Below are 14443 nucleotides of genomic sequence, written 5' to 3' on the forward strand. Positions count from 1 at the left end.
TGAAATGAAGTGAAGTCGCTCAGTCGTGTCCGACTCTTTGTGACCCCATGGACTGTACCCCCCAGGCTCCTTGGTCCATGGGATTTTCCAGGCATGAATACTGGAGTGAGTTGCCATTTTCTTCTCCAGGGGATCTTCCTGACCCAGGGATGGAACCCAGGTCTCCCACATTGTAGGCAGATGCTTTACCATCTGAGCTACCAGGGAAGCCCCTTCTCATTGATAGTTCTCTGTAAATAGTTATAATTTGTGTGCCCATGAGCTTCCCTGGTGGCTCAGAGGTAGAAGTGTTTGCCTGCAATGCGGGAGACCTGGAGTAGATCCCTGGGTCAGGAAGATCCCCTGGAGAAGGAAATGGCAACCCACTCCAGTATTCTTGCCTGGAGAATCCTATGGATGGAGGAGCCTGGTGGGCTACAGTCCACGGGGTAGCAAAGGGTCAGACACAACTGAGCGACTTCACTTTCTTTCTTTCTTTATGGGAGGAAGAGAGTTCAGGGTCTTCCTACTCTATTATGCTCCATTCTATTCCTTTTAAAAAATGTAATATCTTCTCATGTTTCTAAGAATATTAAATACAGATTTGGTTGTTTTTTTTTTTTTCTCCTGCTCCCTGCATTCTCTTGATTTCGTTTTTTTTTTTTTTTTTTCTTTTTTTAATTGATTCTGTTTGTTTGGAGACTCTCTTTCACAGTTTTCCTCAAATATCTTGTGTTCTTGGCTACCTATTTATATTTCAGGATATATCACCAACTACTTTACTAGAATCTTTGTAATGGATGGAGTGTGCCAATCCCCATAGTAAGTGAAGTAGGAACTAAAGTAATCAGTTGAGAGCGAAGAAAGAGATGTTCAGGGTCATTCTCTCACCTAAATTATACTTTTGGCTCCATTGTTTGCACATGGTTCAAACTCTAGAGCAATCTATTTAGCACTTCAAAGCAGCTTTCTGTCAAAAGCTCCAGCTTCCTTCTTTTGCTAGCTATTGAACACTCAAAGAAATTTTAGGCTAAAGATTCCATTTTCTTCTTCCTTTTATGAAAAGCAGAAAGGAAAAAAACACACAATAATATTGGACTCCAATTTTTATGAAACTTCCTAATAGTCCTCAAATCTTAAAGAGAATGTTCTCAACTCTGATCCATCTAGTCATTCATATGATTAAAAATATATATATTAAAATATCTACCATAAGCCAAGAACCCTCAATGGCTGAATGTCTTGTGGGGGAGACAGACAAAAAACAAGTAAACTAACAAATTAATATATACTTACAAATTGTGATAATTTGACAAAACCAACTGGGTACAATGACCCAGGGAGATTTGCTTAAATAAGGTGGTGAAAGAATGCTCCAAGGAGACAAAATTTAAGTTGAATCGGGGCCCTCTGAGCCCATTTACATAAATTTTAACAAAAAATAATATCTATGCACAATATTTAACAATTTTATTATCATTATATATTATATTTCAAATCATTCATTTTTTCCTAAATTGAATAAGCCTCTTTTCTTTCTGAGCATATTAAAACACAATTAAACAAAACATAAGCGGATGGTTTTAAACAGAAAATATGTAGCTGTTTCTTCATTGCTTTGAACTCAGTTTGCAAACAAAACCGGTTTCATGCTTTAATCAGCACAAGTGTTTCTCACACCTTGAGATTCAGGTATCAGGTCACACTCCTCTTTCTTTCTCTGTGTAGACTTCATTATCTGTGTTTCACAGAGTGACCTTCTTTTCACTTCCTATTCTTGGCTTTTCCACATGTCAAGTTCAAATCTATTTAATCTGCAAAGCTCCCAGGATCAAAAAGAGAAGAAACTCTTTCTTCAGGCTGCAGGGTAGGAAGGAACCTGAATTAACAATGATCACAGGTTAGGAGTTGGGTAAAAGGAAGAGAAGGAAAGAAATAGGAAGACAGAGAAACAGGGGGAGGAGTTTTCCAGGAAGAAAAGTAAGAGGTGCAGGGTGAGGCTAGAAGCCCCTTGAGGAAGCTGTATTCTGGGGATGGAGTTGAAATATCCTCCAGGCCCCATAGGGAGGGAGAATGCTAATGTCTGAAACCAGTTATCCTTTTTTCTTGTGCCCCATTACACCCAGCACAGACTGCCCTTAAATACTTGTCAAATTCACAGTTTAAACATCCATTACAAGCTGGGTATTGGAGGTGCAGAGAAAGGTAAGCATGGGCTTTGTCATGATTCAATTGAGGAGACAGACACATGCACAAAGACCATTTTACAGCATGTTCAGTGTTCTTCTAAAGTCATTTACTAGAGTTAGCTAAAGATGGCGACGACTGTGAGTTCCCCAAGGGGTGGAAATTTATCCAGACCTCTTCTTCACCATATCTTCAATGACTAGAACAACATAGGCCGTAAGAATGCTCTGTAAATGTGTGTTGCTTATGAACAAAGAGGTGCTAAAATATTTATACTTTACATACTGGGCAGACACCATAGTGTTTTAAGCAGGAAAGAAACATAAGCGTTTCTTTCATTTAGAATTCCCCTAGCAGCACAATCAGGAGGGTGATTGGGAGGGGAGAGACGTTAGGAGACCAGCTGAAGAATATGTGAAGCAAGGAAGGTGTGGACAAGGGCAGGTAGCATGGGGAAGATAAGAGTTCTAAGTAACGCCAGGGAGGCCTGGCATGCTGCGACTCGTGGGGTCTCAAAAAGCCGGACACAACTGAGAGACTGAACTGACTGACTGACTGACTTCTCCCTTTGGCAACAGGAAGGAAAGAAGAGATGCAGGGAGAGGCCTGGGCAAAGGACAGCATCAGTCCTGAAAAGGACGGTGACTGGAGAGAAAAAGTCCAAGAAAGAGCTGCCCAGTGGCTGAAGAAAGCAGGTCAAGGATAACAATTGAGGAGTAACCCATGAGCTCAGCCATCAGGACACCACTGGACAAACCAGCCACAAGAAGTTGAAGAGTGGATGGTTGGTGAGGAACCAGAGACAGGAAGCAGAGACAACCACTTCAGAAGTCAGTGGAGAAGACGAGAGGGGCAGGTGTGTTGGGACTCAGGTGATTTCCTGCCGTGGCCTGTGGAGGCCAGGAGAAGCCACCCTTGCCCACCAGAGGAACACGGCCCCATTGCCTTCTCAGAGTAGTTACAGGCAAGGAGAAGGGCAGAAGCTTCGTAAGCCAGGAGGACACAGGCAAGGAGGTCTGGGGCCCCTCCTCCAGGGTCTCTGCAGGACTGAATGTGGTGAGTGAAGCAACTTTCCTCAGGGAGTCCCAGGCCATTACCCAGCTGAGCCTGCTGCACACCTAGGCCGAGAGAAGGTGGGCAGAGCTCCAGAGTTCTCACCTCCTGCCACCCCAGAGATGCTCCCTGTTTTAAACTAATCCAGCCCTCCTTTTCTTCAATCATTCCCAGAACCCCAAGGAAGGCAGGCAGGCATGCTGAGAATCTGGATTGGGAGAGAAGGGTTCTCAGAAGCAAGCGGTTACCTGAGCAGAGGGGCCTGACGGGGATGGAGCTGGAGCTCTGGCTGATGGGGTTCTTCACTGTACAGTGATAGTTGTCACTGACCCCAAATCGCCAGGAGACACTGAGAGTGGTTCCCCCATGTGACACAATTGCCCCCTGGCCTCGGGGGTCCCAGCTGTACTGAACATCCTCTCCAGGCTGGTCCAGTGAACAGATGAGGGTGATGAAGCAGGTCCCATCCTTCATGATCTGAGAGCTGACTGTGATTTTGGGCTCCTGCAGTCTCTCTGTGCCAAGAAGGGAAGGTTCAAGTTATGAGAAGGCTCCAGCCTGGCTAAGCAGCTGAGAGGGAAGGTCAAGTTCAAACATAAGCCCTCTAACCCCCTCACCATAGACATGCAGGATGAAATCCTTGGTGATGTTGATTGGGGGACTATGCAGAGTTATCCAGGCTTGATAGGGGCCAGAGTCCTGCAGCCTCAGGGAGCTGATCTGAAGAGAGTAGTTGTGGCGGGGGATGCTCAGCCGATGATTGTAGGGTCCCTGAGTCCCAGCAACCAGGATTGGTTCCCCTGCTGGTCCTGGTCGCAAAATAGCAACAAGGCCTCGAGAGCTCCAGGTAACCTTTTCTACCTCTTGCCCCACTGGGACCTCCAGGGGCAGAGTGGCTGACTTCCCTAGGGTGCCGATCACTGTCTCCCCTACTGATTCCTCACCACTCAGGATTCCTGGCCCTGCAGATGGAGAGAGAAAACCACAGCTTCTGCCTCAGGGCCTCCCTGCCCGCTCAGGGCAGCCACAGGTCCCAGCCAGCCCCTCCTGCCCAGATCCCTCCAGGCTCCCCCTCAACTCCAGAGGGTCTCCTCCCTCTCCCCGACCACTCGGACACACCCTGGCCCACCCATTGTCTCTTGACTCTTTGCTTTTGTCCTTGGGGCCTGAAGGGGACCAGACTCCTTCTTCCACCTTCCATTTCAGAGCTGTCAAGCAGGGTACATGCTTGGATTCCAGGTACCTGTGCATGAAGGCGGCACCAAGATGGGAAGGGAGCTACTGTTACTGACTGGGTTCTTGACCATGCAGGTAAAGTTCAGAGTGCTGTCCCGAGGCCTCAAGGTGACACTGAGGACAGACCCTCCATGGGACACAGCAGTCTGGGGTCCCAGAGGTGTCCAGCTGTAGGTCACAGCGCCTCCTCTGCTTTCTGCCACGCACGTCAGGATGATGAGACAGTGTCCATTCCCACTAATCCTGGTGCTCACTGTGACACGGGGCTGGGCCAGCCGCTCTGTGTGTCAAAAAAAGAACCAACTGAGCACTGGGAAACTGCTCTGGACCTTCCCTTCATGGGGCAGAAGTAGAAAGTGCTGCCACCAAGACCCTGCACCACCCTGAATACACATAACAAACAACAGAGGTAGAATCTGCCCACATCTATTCTAGAGCTTGGGGATTTATAAGACGTGTCACTTAATATCTCCTCTGATTCTTGGAACAATAGTATGAAGTAGTAGCTTCATTGATAGGTTTGATCTCCTTGTAGCCCAAGGGACCCTCAAGGGTCTTCTCCAACACCACAGTTCAGAAGCATCAATTCTTTGCTGCTCAGCTTTCTTTATGGTCCAACTCTCACATCCATACATGAGTACTGTAAAAACCATAGCTTTGACTAGATGGACTTTTGTTGGCAAGGTAATGTCTCTGATTTTTCATATGCTGTCTGTCTTCTTAGCCTAGAAATACAAACCCTTTTTCCTACCTGGGCTTCCCTGCTGGCTCAGCTGATAAAGAATCCACCTGCCATGCGGGAGACCTGGGTTCCATCCCTGGGTTGGGAAGATCCCCTGGAGAAGGGAAAGGCTACACACTCCAGTATTCTGGCCTGGAGAATTCCACGGACTGTATAGTCCATGGGGTCACAAAGAGTTGGACATGACTGAGCCACTTGCACTTTCCTACTTGCCAGCAAAGCTGTCATGGGACAACAGTGACTTGGGAAATGCCCTGTGAAGCATGAAAATCTGGCCTTTTATCATCACTGTTGCCCCAGAAACCGTCTCTGGAAGACCCCAACGCTGATCCGTTAGCACAGCCTTATATCCAGCTCAGAATCCACACTGAACTCATCCTACCCGAATGGCCATCAGCACAGTGAGAGGTGCGCTCCCACCATCTCTGGGTGAACAGCCCTACCCCAGGTCCCAACAGCCCTCCACCCAGTGTTTCCTTGCTCTGTCTGAGGAATGGGCCACAGTCATTCCAAGCCAATTTATGACAGAAATGCTTTCACCCCAATCATGTGAACCTGACCAGGGCAATTCTGTCAACCCAAGTTTAAAAAAACAAACAGATCACCAGCCCAGGTGTGATACATGAGACAAGTGCTCGGGCCTGGTGCACTGGGAAGACCCAGAGGAATCGGGTAGAGAGGGAGGTGGGAGGGGAGATCGGGATGGGGAATACATGTAACTCCATGGCTGATTTATGTCAATGTATGACAAAACCCACTGAAATATTGTAAAGTAATTAGCCTCCAACTAATAAAAATAAAAGAAAAAAAAAAACATATAAAAAAATAAAATAAAAAATTCATCTATTAATAATAGGAATATTCTCTGTTCCATAACCCAGGAAATTGTATAAGAAGGTTCTCCACTTTCCCGCAATCACTCATCTTCCTGTGTCCATCCTTACTTTTCATTGGTACCTTCCGGCCACGGCATCCTGGTGACCTTGCCTGGTGAACTTGCCATCCACGGCAACCTTGTCCCTCAGGCAAAGACTGGAATCACAGCTAATCCAAGTCTTGCAAAGGCCTTGTGATCCTCCCAGAACATGAGAGGTGGGTGGCCTGTGAGGCATTTCCTTGAAGCCATCTCCCACGGGCCTCCCACTTGTTCCTCCTGGGAGGCTGTCATGAGACTGTTTTGGTCTTGAGGTCCCAGGCTTTCTGCTCCATCCCCGCAGAACAGAGCTGCTGACTACAAAACTTCTCTGCAGTCTAGAATTGGCTTCTCAGCAACTCCCATTATGGTCATCTGGCCCCTTTAGCCTCAGTGTCATCCTTCCTAGGTTATGGGATGAGGACCCAGAGATCTGAGACCTTCAGCCCCTCTCCCTCTCTACATAAGCAGGCTAAACCTAAAAGTACCTGACTGTGTCTCCACTGGCCAATATTGCTGCTGCGTGTGCCTGGCACCCCCGCCCAACTGTCTCTTTTGTAGTTTCCCCTGCTAAGACAATCACTGACATTTCCTTGAGGAATATGATAGTAGTGTTCTCCTACATCTGCACAGAGCTTTACAAAGCTCTTTGCCATGAGTTTTATTCTCACAAAAGGTAATGTTCTATTTTAGTAAGGAGGAAGCTCGAGACATCACAAGTCAGTTGTGGCAGAAATCCCATTCTCTGCCCAAATGCAGGGATTCTACTTCTGTTGGTCTGGGACACATCCCAGCCATCAACATTTTTTAGGATATTCTCCCAGGCAATTCTACTTTCCATGTTTTTCTCAGTTAAGCACATGTTAGTCTCATTATTAGAAAGAAAATTATAATTGTTTCTAAAAGGGAAGTGGGAAAGGCTATAAAAGTGACTGAAAGACAGGCTCCACACACACACACACACACACACACACCTGTTGCCATGCCCCAGATACTCACCGTAGACATGCAGGCTATACTCCCTGGTGTGGGTGACGCGGGAGCTCCGAAGATTAATGTGGACTCGGTAGGACCCTGCATCTGCCCAACTCAGGTGGCTGATCTGCAGGGAGCGTTCTGGGCCCACCACACTCAAACGACCCCAGTACCGTGATTCTGCCTGGTGAAAGGTGTCTGGTCCTCCACCTTCCACCAAGGTCACCGTGGCTATTGCCCCAGGGACTGAGCGACATACCCAGGAGATGCTCTCCACCTGCTGTCCATCCTTCAGCTTCAGGGGCAGAGTGACAGAGCCCCCCAGGGTCCCAGTTACCACCATGGGGGCTCTGGAAGCCCCTGGTCCTGCAGACAGAGAACAGCCTGTTACATTGAAGGCTCACAACAGGCCTGAGGGAGAGTCAGGGTCATGATCAGTATTCCTGTTTTATAGGTGAGAAAACAGAGACCCACAGAATTTAGGTGCCTTGCTCAAGACATTGTTAGTTATAGACAGAACTCAAACTCAAGAGGGATTGATGCAGAAGCTGAAGCTCCAATACTTTGGCCACCTGATGCAAAGAGCCAGCTCATTGGAAAAGACCCTGATGGTGGGAAGGATTGAGGGCAAAAGGAGAAGGGGATGTAAGAGGATGAGAGAGTCCATCACCAACTCAACAGACATGAGTTTGAGCAAATTCTGGGAGGTAGTAGAAGACAGGGAAGCCTAGTGTGCTGCAGTCCTTGGGGTCACAAAGAGTCGGATATGGCAGTGACTGAAAAACAACCATCACCATACCACAATGGTTTCCTTCCACATTTATAGTAATTAATTAACATATAAGGAAATAATCAATGAAGGCTGTCCTAAAGGTTGCAGGTACTAAGTGTCCTGGAGAATAAGCAAAATCCTTGGGAGGGGCCCTGGTGTTGGGGGAGGGAGGTGGATAATCTCTACTGTTTCTGTGAGTCCATCTCTTGCCAATTCAGGGAAAAGGAACAGAAATCACCCAGCCCAGTTGCATCCAGGCAAGAATTGCCTTGCAGCATCCCCCATAATTGCTTATTTGGCCACTTCTGAGACAAAAGCCAGCTCCTCTCAGGCACAGTGAGAATCTGGGAACATATCTTTCTAGAGCAGGAGGCCTAGTATTGTGCAGGCCAGCCCACATTAAGCATGGTGAGAGGGACAAACATTTGGATACCAGGCTATAATGCACTTGAGAGAAGAGTGTAACTCCAGGGCACTAGTCAGACTACCTGAGTTCAAGCCCTTGCTCTACCAAGTGCTAGCTTTGCGATCTTAGGCAAGTTACTTAACCTCTCTGAGTCCAAGTTTTCTAAACTGTGAAACAGGGTTGCCATCTTCCAGGGTTTTGTGTTAAATGAGATAATCATGTAAATACCTCACTATGGTGTTATTCAAGATACTTAATCTCACTGAGGGCTTCCCTGGTGCCTCAGATGGTAAAGAATCTGCCTGCAATGCAGGAGACCTGAGTTCACTCTCTGGATCAGGAAGATCCCCTGGAGAAGGGAATGGCAACCCACTCTAGTATTCTTGCCTAGAGAATTCCCTGGGCAGAGAAACCCAGCGGTCTATAGTTCATGGGGTCGAAAAGAGTCAGACACAACTGAGCAACTAACACTCACTCACTCTTTCAATGTCACTGAAGTAAGTTGGTGCCTTCATCTTTTTGCATCCTCACCAAAACTAGTTAGCACTCTTATAGAGAAATATATATATTTTTAAAAGAATCCCCTCCAAGTAGTGCAACCCATCTCTATTTTTATAATACTGGCATGCAGTCCCAGGAGGCAGAAAGTCTGAAACTGACTCAGGTCCGCTGCATAGCTGTTTAAAGAGAAAACGATGCTTGGCCCAGTGAGGGATGCAGGTCCTGATTCAAACTGGAATCCAGAAGTACTGGTTGTGTCACTGATTCTGAACCATGTGGTGAGGTTTTTGTGCTAAAGGTTGAACTGAGAAGTCCTGTGATAATAGCTGTGGTGATGAGGAGTAGGAGAGATCTTGCTGTGCTGTGAGAGTGGGCACTCCACACTGGGGGACATGCAGTGTCCTAGGTGCCCACCACAGAGTCCACCCTATAACCTGATGCTCCTTCTTCCCATGCAGCTCTTCTGGTTCCATTTGGAGGAATGTGCAAGTTGACTGGAAGCATGCCAAGGGAGTGCTGACACCAGATAGGTCTTCCTGTCCCAAGTTGGCCCAGAATCTTCAGTCCAGCCTGGAAGAATTCCACCCTTGATCAAGGAGCTATGCTCACCCTTGAGTACCATGATTCCTTAAGCTTAGTTCAAGTGCTGCTTCCTTTCTGAGGCCTTAGCTGAGCTCCATACTTCTAGTCCAGCCATGCCTTCCTCCCAGTTTCCTTCAGCCTATGGAAGCATCACTAGGAACAAAGCTAGTGGAGGTGATGGAATTCCAGCTGAGCTATTTCAAATCCTAAAAGATGATGCTGTTAAAGTGCTTCACTCAATATGCCAGCAAATTTGTAAAACTCAGCAGTGACACAGGACTGGAAAAGGTCAGTTTTCAGTCCAATCCCGAAGAAAGGCAATGCCAAAGAATGTTCAAACTACAACACAATTGCACTCATTTCACATGTTAGCAAAGTAATGCTCAAATTTCTCCAAGCCAGGCTTCAATAGTACATGAACCGAGAACTTCCAGAAGTTCAAGCTGGATTTAGAAAAGGCAGAGGAACCAGAGATCAAATTGGCAACATCCACTGGCTGATCAAAAAAGCTAGTAAATTCCAGGAAAATATCTACTTCTGCTTTATTAACTACACCAAAGCCTTTGACTGTGTGTATCATAACAAACTGTGGAAAATTCTTCAAGAGATGGTAATACCAGACTGCCTGATCTGCCTCTTGAGAAATCTGTATGCAGGTCAAGAAGCAACAGTTAGAACTGGACATGGAACAACAGACTGGTTCCAAATTGGGAAAGGCTGTATATTGTCACCCTACTTATTTAACTTATATGCAGAGTACATCATGTGAAATGCCAGGCTGGATGAAGCACAAGCTGGAATCAAGATTTCCGGGAAAAATATCAATAACCCCAGACACACAGATGACACCACCCTTTGGCAGAAAACAAAGAAGAACTAAAGAGCCTCTTGTTGAAAGTGAAGAAGAGCGTGGAAAAACTGGCTAAAAACTCAACATTTTAAGATCATGGCATCCAGTCCCATCACTTCATGGCAAATAGATGGGGGGGGGGGGGGGGAATGGAAATAGTGACAGACTTTATTTTCTTGGGCTCCAAAAGCACTGCAGAGGGTGACTGAAGCCATGAAATTAAAAGATGCTTGCTCCTTGGAAGAAAAGCTATGACCAACCTAGACAGCAGGTGAAAAAGCAGAGACATTACTTTGCCAACAAAGGTCCATCTAATCAAAGCTATGGTTTTTTCAGTAGACATGTATGGATGTGAGAGTTGGACTGTAAAGAAAGCTGAGCGCCAAAGAATTGATGCTCTTGAACTGTGGTGTTGGAGAAGACTCTTGAGAGTCCCTTGGACTGCAAGGAGATTCAACCAGTCCATCCTAAAGGAGATCAGTCCTGGAGTGTTCATTGGAAGGACTGATGCTGAAGCTGAAACTCCAATATTTAGGCCACCTGATGTGAAGAACTGACTCATTGGAAAAGACCCTAATGCTGGGAAAGATTGAAGGTGGGAGGAGAAGGAGATGACAGAGGATGAGATGGCTGGATGGCATCACTGACTCAATGGACATGAGTTTGAGCAGGCTCTGGGGGTTGGTGATGGACAGGGAGGCCTGGCATGCTGTGGTTCATGGGATCAGAAAGAGTCGGACATGACTGAGCAACTGAACTGAACTGAACTGTGCTTTTTGTTGGCTTGTTTGTTGGCTTACTTCATTCTGCTTCACACAAGTAGCTGTGCAGTTTGTCTTTCCCCATAGCTCATGAGTTCCCCAAGGAGAGGAGAAGGTAGAAGGGAATTAGTTATCTGAACATTAGAGTAAGGCTGATGGTTTAGCTGAGTGGCTAGGTGCAGTGAGATGTGTGCAGAGCTTCCTTTTCTGAATCCTGTATCTGGATTCAAGTGAGGGAAAGAGACAGAAAGGGAACAGCTCAGGACATGAATCTTCGGTGCCAGACACTGTGCCAAGTGCGTTAAGCACATTATTTCATTTAACCTTCACAGCAGTCTAGTAAGGCCCATATTCTTATTCCCACTTCACAGATGAAGGCCATGAGACTCAAAGAGCTTAAAAAGCCTACTTGCCCAGAGTCACTGGCTATTAGAAGCAGCAGAGTCCACATGAAACCCAAGTTCGCCTGCCCCAAAAGCTCTGTCAACTACCCTGTGCTGCCAACAGCAGGACTGTACCCTACCTCATTCCCCACTGTGTACCACTCACCTCTACCCCATCACACACAGCACAGGACCAGCACATGAGAGGCCTCAATAGATATTTCTGGAACTGAACCCAAGAAATATGAACATTTCTTTTTTAAGGCAAGATCTGTCTCACCCATTTCTTTGTCATGTGCCCAAAGGATGCCCCCATGGACAGTGATCTCCAAGGGCCTGACCTGGACACCATGGAGGAAGGGAAGCTCATTCATTCATTTACTCTGTGGGAGGACAGGAAAGTGGCAGCAAGAAGAACCTGACAGGAATCCGTTGTCTGAGTTTCAGTTCTGTGAATTTGGTTGGAGACAGTATGGTTCTGAGTTTCCTTTTTGCTTCTGCATTCCCACAGGTGCACTGACTTTCATTCTCACAGATCACCAGCTGTGTGCCAGAAGGTGTCATCTCATGTCCCAGTTCATCTTCTGTAAAGTGAGCTTAATACTCTCTGCCTTATCTATACCACAAGATTGTTGGGGGAATCAGACTATTTTAAATTTGAGTAAAAGTTCTTTATAAACTTCCAAGTTTTAAACACCTCTAAGGGATTCTATGGCAGGCTTAGGGCACAGACTAAAGGCTAGGATGGGAGCCACCCTGAAGCCAGGTGACCCCAATAACTAAACAAGCTGCTTTCCTCCTGAAGAAGGATGAAAGCGAAAGACTGAAACTCAGATGACTAAGAGTAGAACCTGGCCCCTCACCGTGGGTTTCTCGGGAGATCTGTTTCCCTGGCCTCCAGTTCCCCAGCCTGTCTTCTGCCAGCACTCAGGTCCTTGGGGGCAGGGGAAGGAGCAGTAAGAACTCAGAAGGACAGGACCTGTCACAAGGTGCTATGTTCGAGATCACCTACTGATGTCATTTGTGGGACCGGAAAGCCCAATTCACAATGAAGGTGACTCATAGGGGTGGAAGGGAAGAGAGGCATGAGACGATCATACTTGAGATGGCAAGATGCAGACAAGGTCCCGGAACTGACTGTGGCAGATTCTCTATCTCAAGTCCCCAGCTTCAGTCTGTCTGGGGGCATCCAGGCTCCCTGTGACTCACTAGCAGTGTGAGAGTGACAAGACACAATCAGAATTTGCATGATCTGAGATGATAGTACACACACCTCACACACACTAGTTCCCCCCCCTCCAAACACATACACAAGCACATACACACAGTCTGGCTCCCAGTAAAGCAACATCTTCAGTGAAAATGACCTATTGCTAGAGAAACCCAATGTGCAAGGAGGTAGAGGTGCCTGGGAGGTAGTGGCAGGGACAGACTCACCAGTGAGAAGACCAAGGAGGAACAAGGACCACAGGAGAAAAATACCCATCCTATTCAGCAGACTGACCCGCCTCAGGACGGCCAATGGGCCATGTGCATGTAAATGTCAGCCCACAGACACTTCCCGTTTTTATTTATTTTATTTTATTTTTTCATTTCCTGTTTTTAGAGCTCACTTTAATCACATGTAGCTTTTGAGTCACAGGATGTAAAAATAAACGGACGTGAAAGAAAGAAGCATGAGAAGTAGCAGAGTGAGCTGTTTTAAAGCCAAAGCTGACAATGTCTCAGCCTTGCTTTAAACCCTTCCAAGGTCCCCCACCCTTTATATGCTAAAGTCTAATTAAGGTCACAGTCCTGGAGGACAAAATCCTTCAGGATCTGCTGGCTTCCCGTCTTGAGCTTGGTCTCATGTTCCATCACCAAGTCTACCATCTAGGACTCCCCCACATGATTTCTTACTGCTGGAAATGGTTGCTGCAACTTGGTTTACTGGATTACCCTAGTCCCTGCCACCTAGCTTACCTTTCCCCAACACCCTCCCATTCCCCCATTAAAGTTGTGCCCACCTCGGGAAAGACTTCCCTAAAACCCCAGGCTAGAACAGGTGCCCGCTTCAGGGCCTCTCAGTTTCCTCCTGTTCACCTCTATGGTTATATCCACCTTGCTTACCATAAAAGTCTGCTTACTTGAATATTCTTTCCCCAGTATACTCTCAGCTCCTTGAAGGTAGGGTCTACCTTTTTCATCCTTTAGTTCCTAGTGACTAGCTCAGTATCAGCATATAATATGAATTTAGTTCCTACATACTGTACCTTCTTTAGCACACAAAGAATGCTGGAAGGATCCAGGAGAAAAGACTTTTAGGTCCACCTCTACCTCCAACCACGAAGGACTACCAGATATTATCTTGCTCTCTTGGCCTGTTGGTGGTATGATTGAGGGAGTTGTCTTAAAAGTCCTGATCCATGGCTGGATGGAGGGAAAAGGTAGAACTGGGGCAGGTGTAGAGATCCCTCCCCTCTTCTCCATACCTAAGAGTCCTGATGACTTTGTGAGGCTATGCAAACTCTGCTGACATCTCCGTGAGGATGTGATTTGACTAGTGTTTCCCGTTGGCTCCCTTACTTCTCAAATTTTGACAAGCATCTCCCTAGTAGTCAGTGTATGGTGGCTATATGTCCTGACAAGACTTGAAGAGAATCCATGCTGTTTTTAAGAAGGTCACAAGTGGTCTCCCATTGGTCACATGCTATAGACCCTTTGGCCCTTATCTTATGTGACTGCTTGGTGGAATTCGATATTGCCATCCTCCCTGCTTGAAACCCTCTCTTGGGGGTGCTCCAGGATGCTACTCTCACTGGATTCTCCTCACTCATTTTTTCAAAGCATTGCACTAAGACTGCTGATTCAAAGATGAAAAGAAGTCTCTGTAAGCATGTTGCTCATAGGCCAGTGGGAAAGAAAGTCACATCAATAGAAAAATAAAGTGATGTGGATGACTTAGCCTGGGGATTGGGTGCAGTGGGATAGGTGGGAAACTTTATGATATGAGTCCTGCCTCAGCTGCTTACTAGCCCTGTGATCTTAGCAAACTACTTTCCAATCAATAAGACTCCCCCATTACCATATATTTCCCTAAAGATGGTTTTAGTGCATAGAAAAT

General features: G+C 46.6%; 1 protein-coding gene across 4 annotated transcripts in view; it reads right to left on the reverse strand.

Moving 5' to 3' along the window:
- Positions 1-1432: 1432 nt before the first annotated feature.
- LOC110134674 (T-lymphocyte surface antigen Ly-9-like) overlaps positions 1433-14443 on the reverse strand; it is a 29483-nt gene continuing 16472 nt past the window's right edge. The window contains exons 1-6 of one of the 4 annotated variants that reach the window (XM_070467641.1): positions 12778-12886; positions 7110-7451; positions 4463-4735; positions 3837-4181; positions 3468-3734; positions 1433-1839 (exon numbers count right to left, since the gene is read on the reverse strand). In XM_070467641.1, coding sequence (XP_070323742.1) covers positions 1835-1839; positions 3468-3734; positions 3837-4181; positions 4463-4735; positions 7110-7451; positions 12778-12826 — 1281 coding nt within the window. In that variant the 5' untranslated portion in view covers positions 12827-12886 and the 3' untranslated portion in view covers positions 1433-1834. Of the gene's footprint in view, positions 1859-3467; positions 3735-3836; positions 4182-4462; positions 4736-7109; positions 7452-12777; positions 12887-14443 lie in introns of those variants that run through there. The other 3 variants (XM_020889330.2, XM_070467642.1, XM_070467643.1) reach the window with 3 other exon arrangements.

The sequence above is a fragment of the Odocoileus virginianus genome, chromosome 5, assembly GCF_023699985.2.
Source record: "Odocoileus virginianus isolate 20LAN1187 ecotype Illinois chromosome 5, Ovbor_1.2, whole genome shotgun sequence".
In the NCBI taxonomy this organism is placed as follows: Eukaryota; Metazoa; Chordata; class Mammalia; order Artiodactyla; family Cervidae; genus Odocoileus; species Odocoileus virginianus.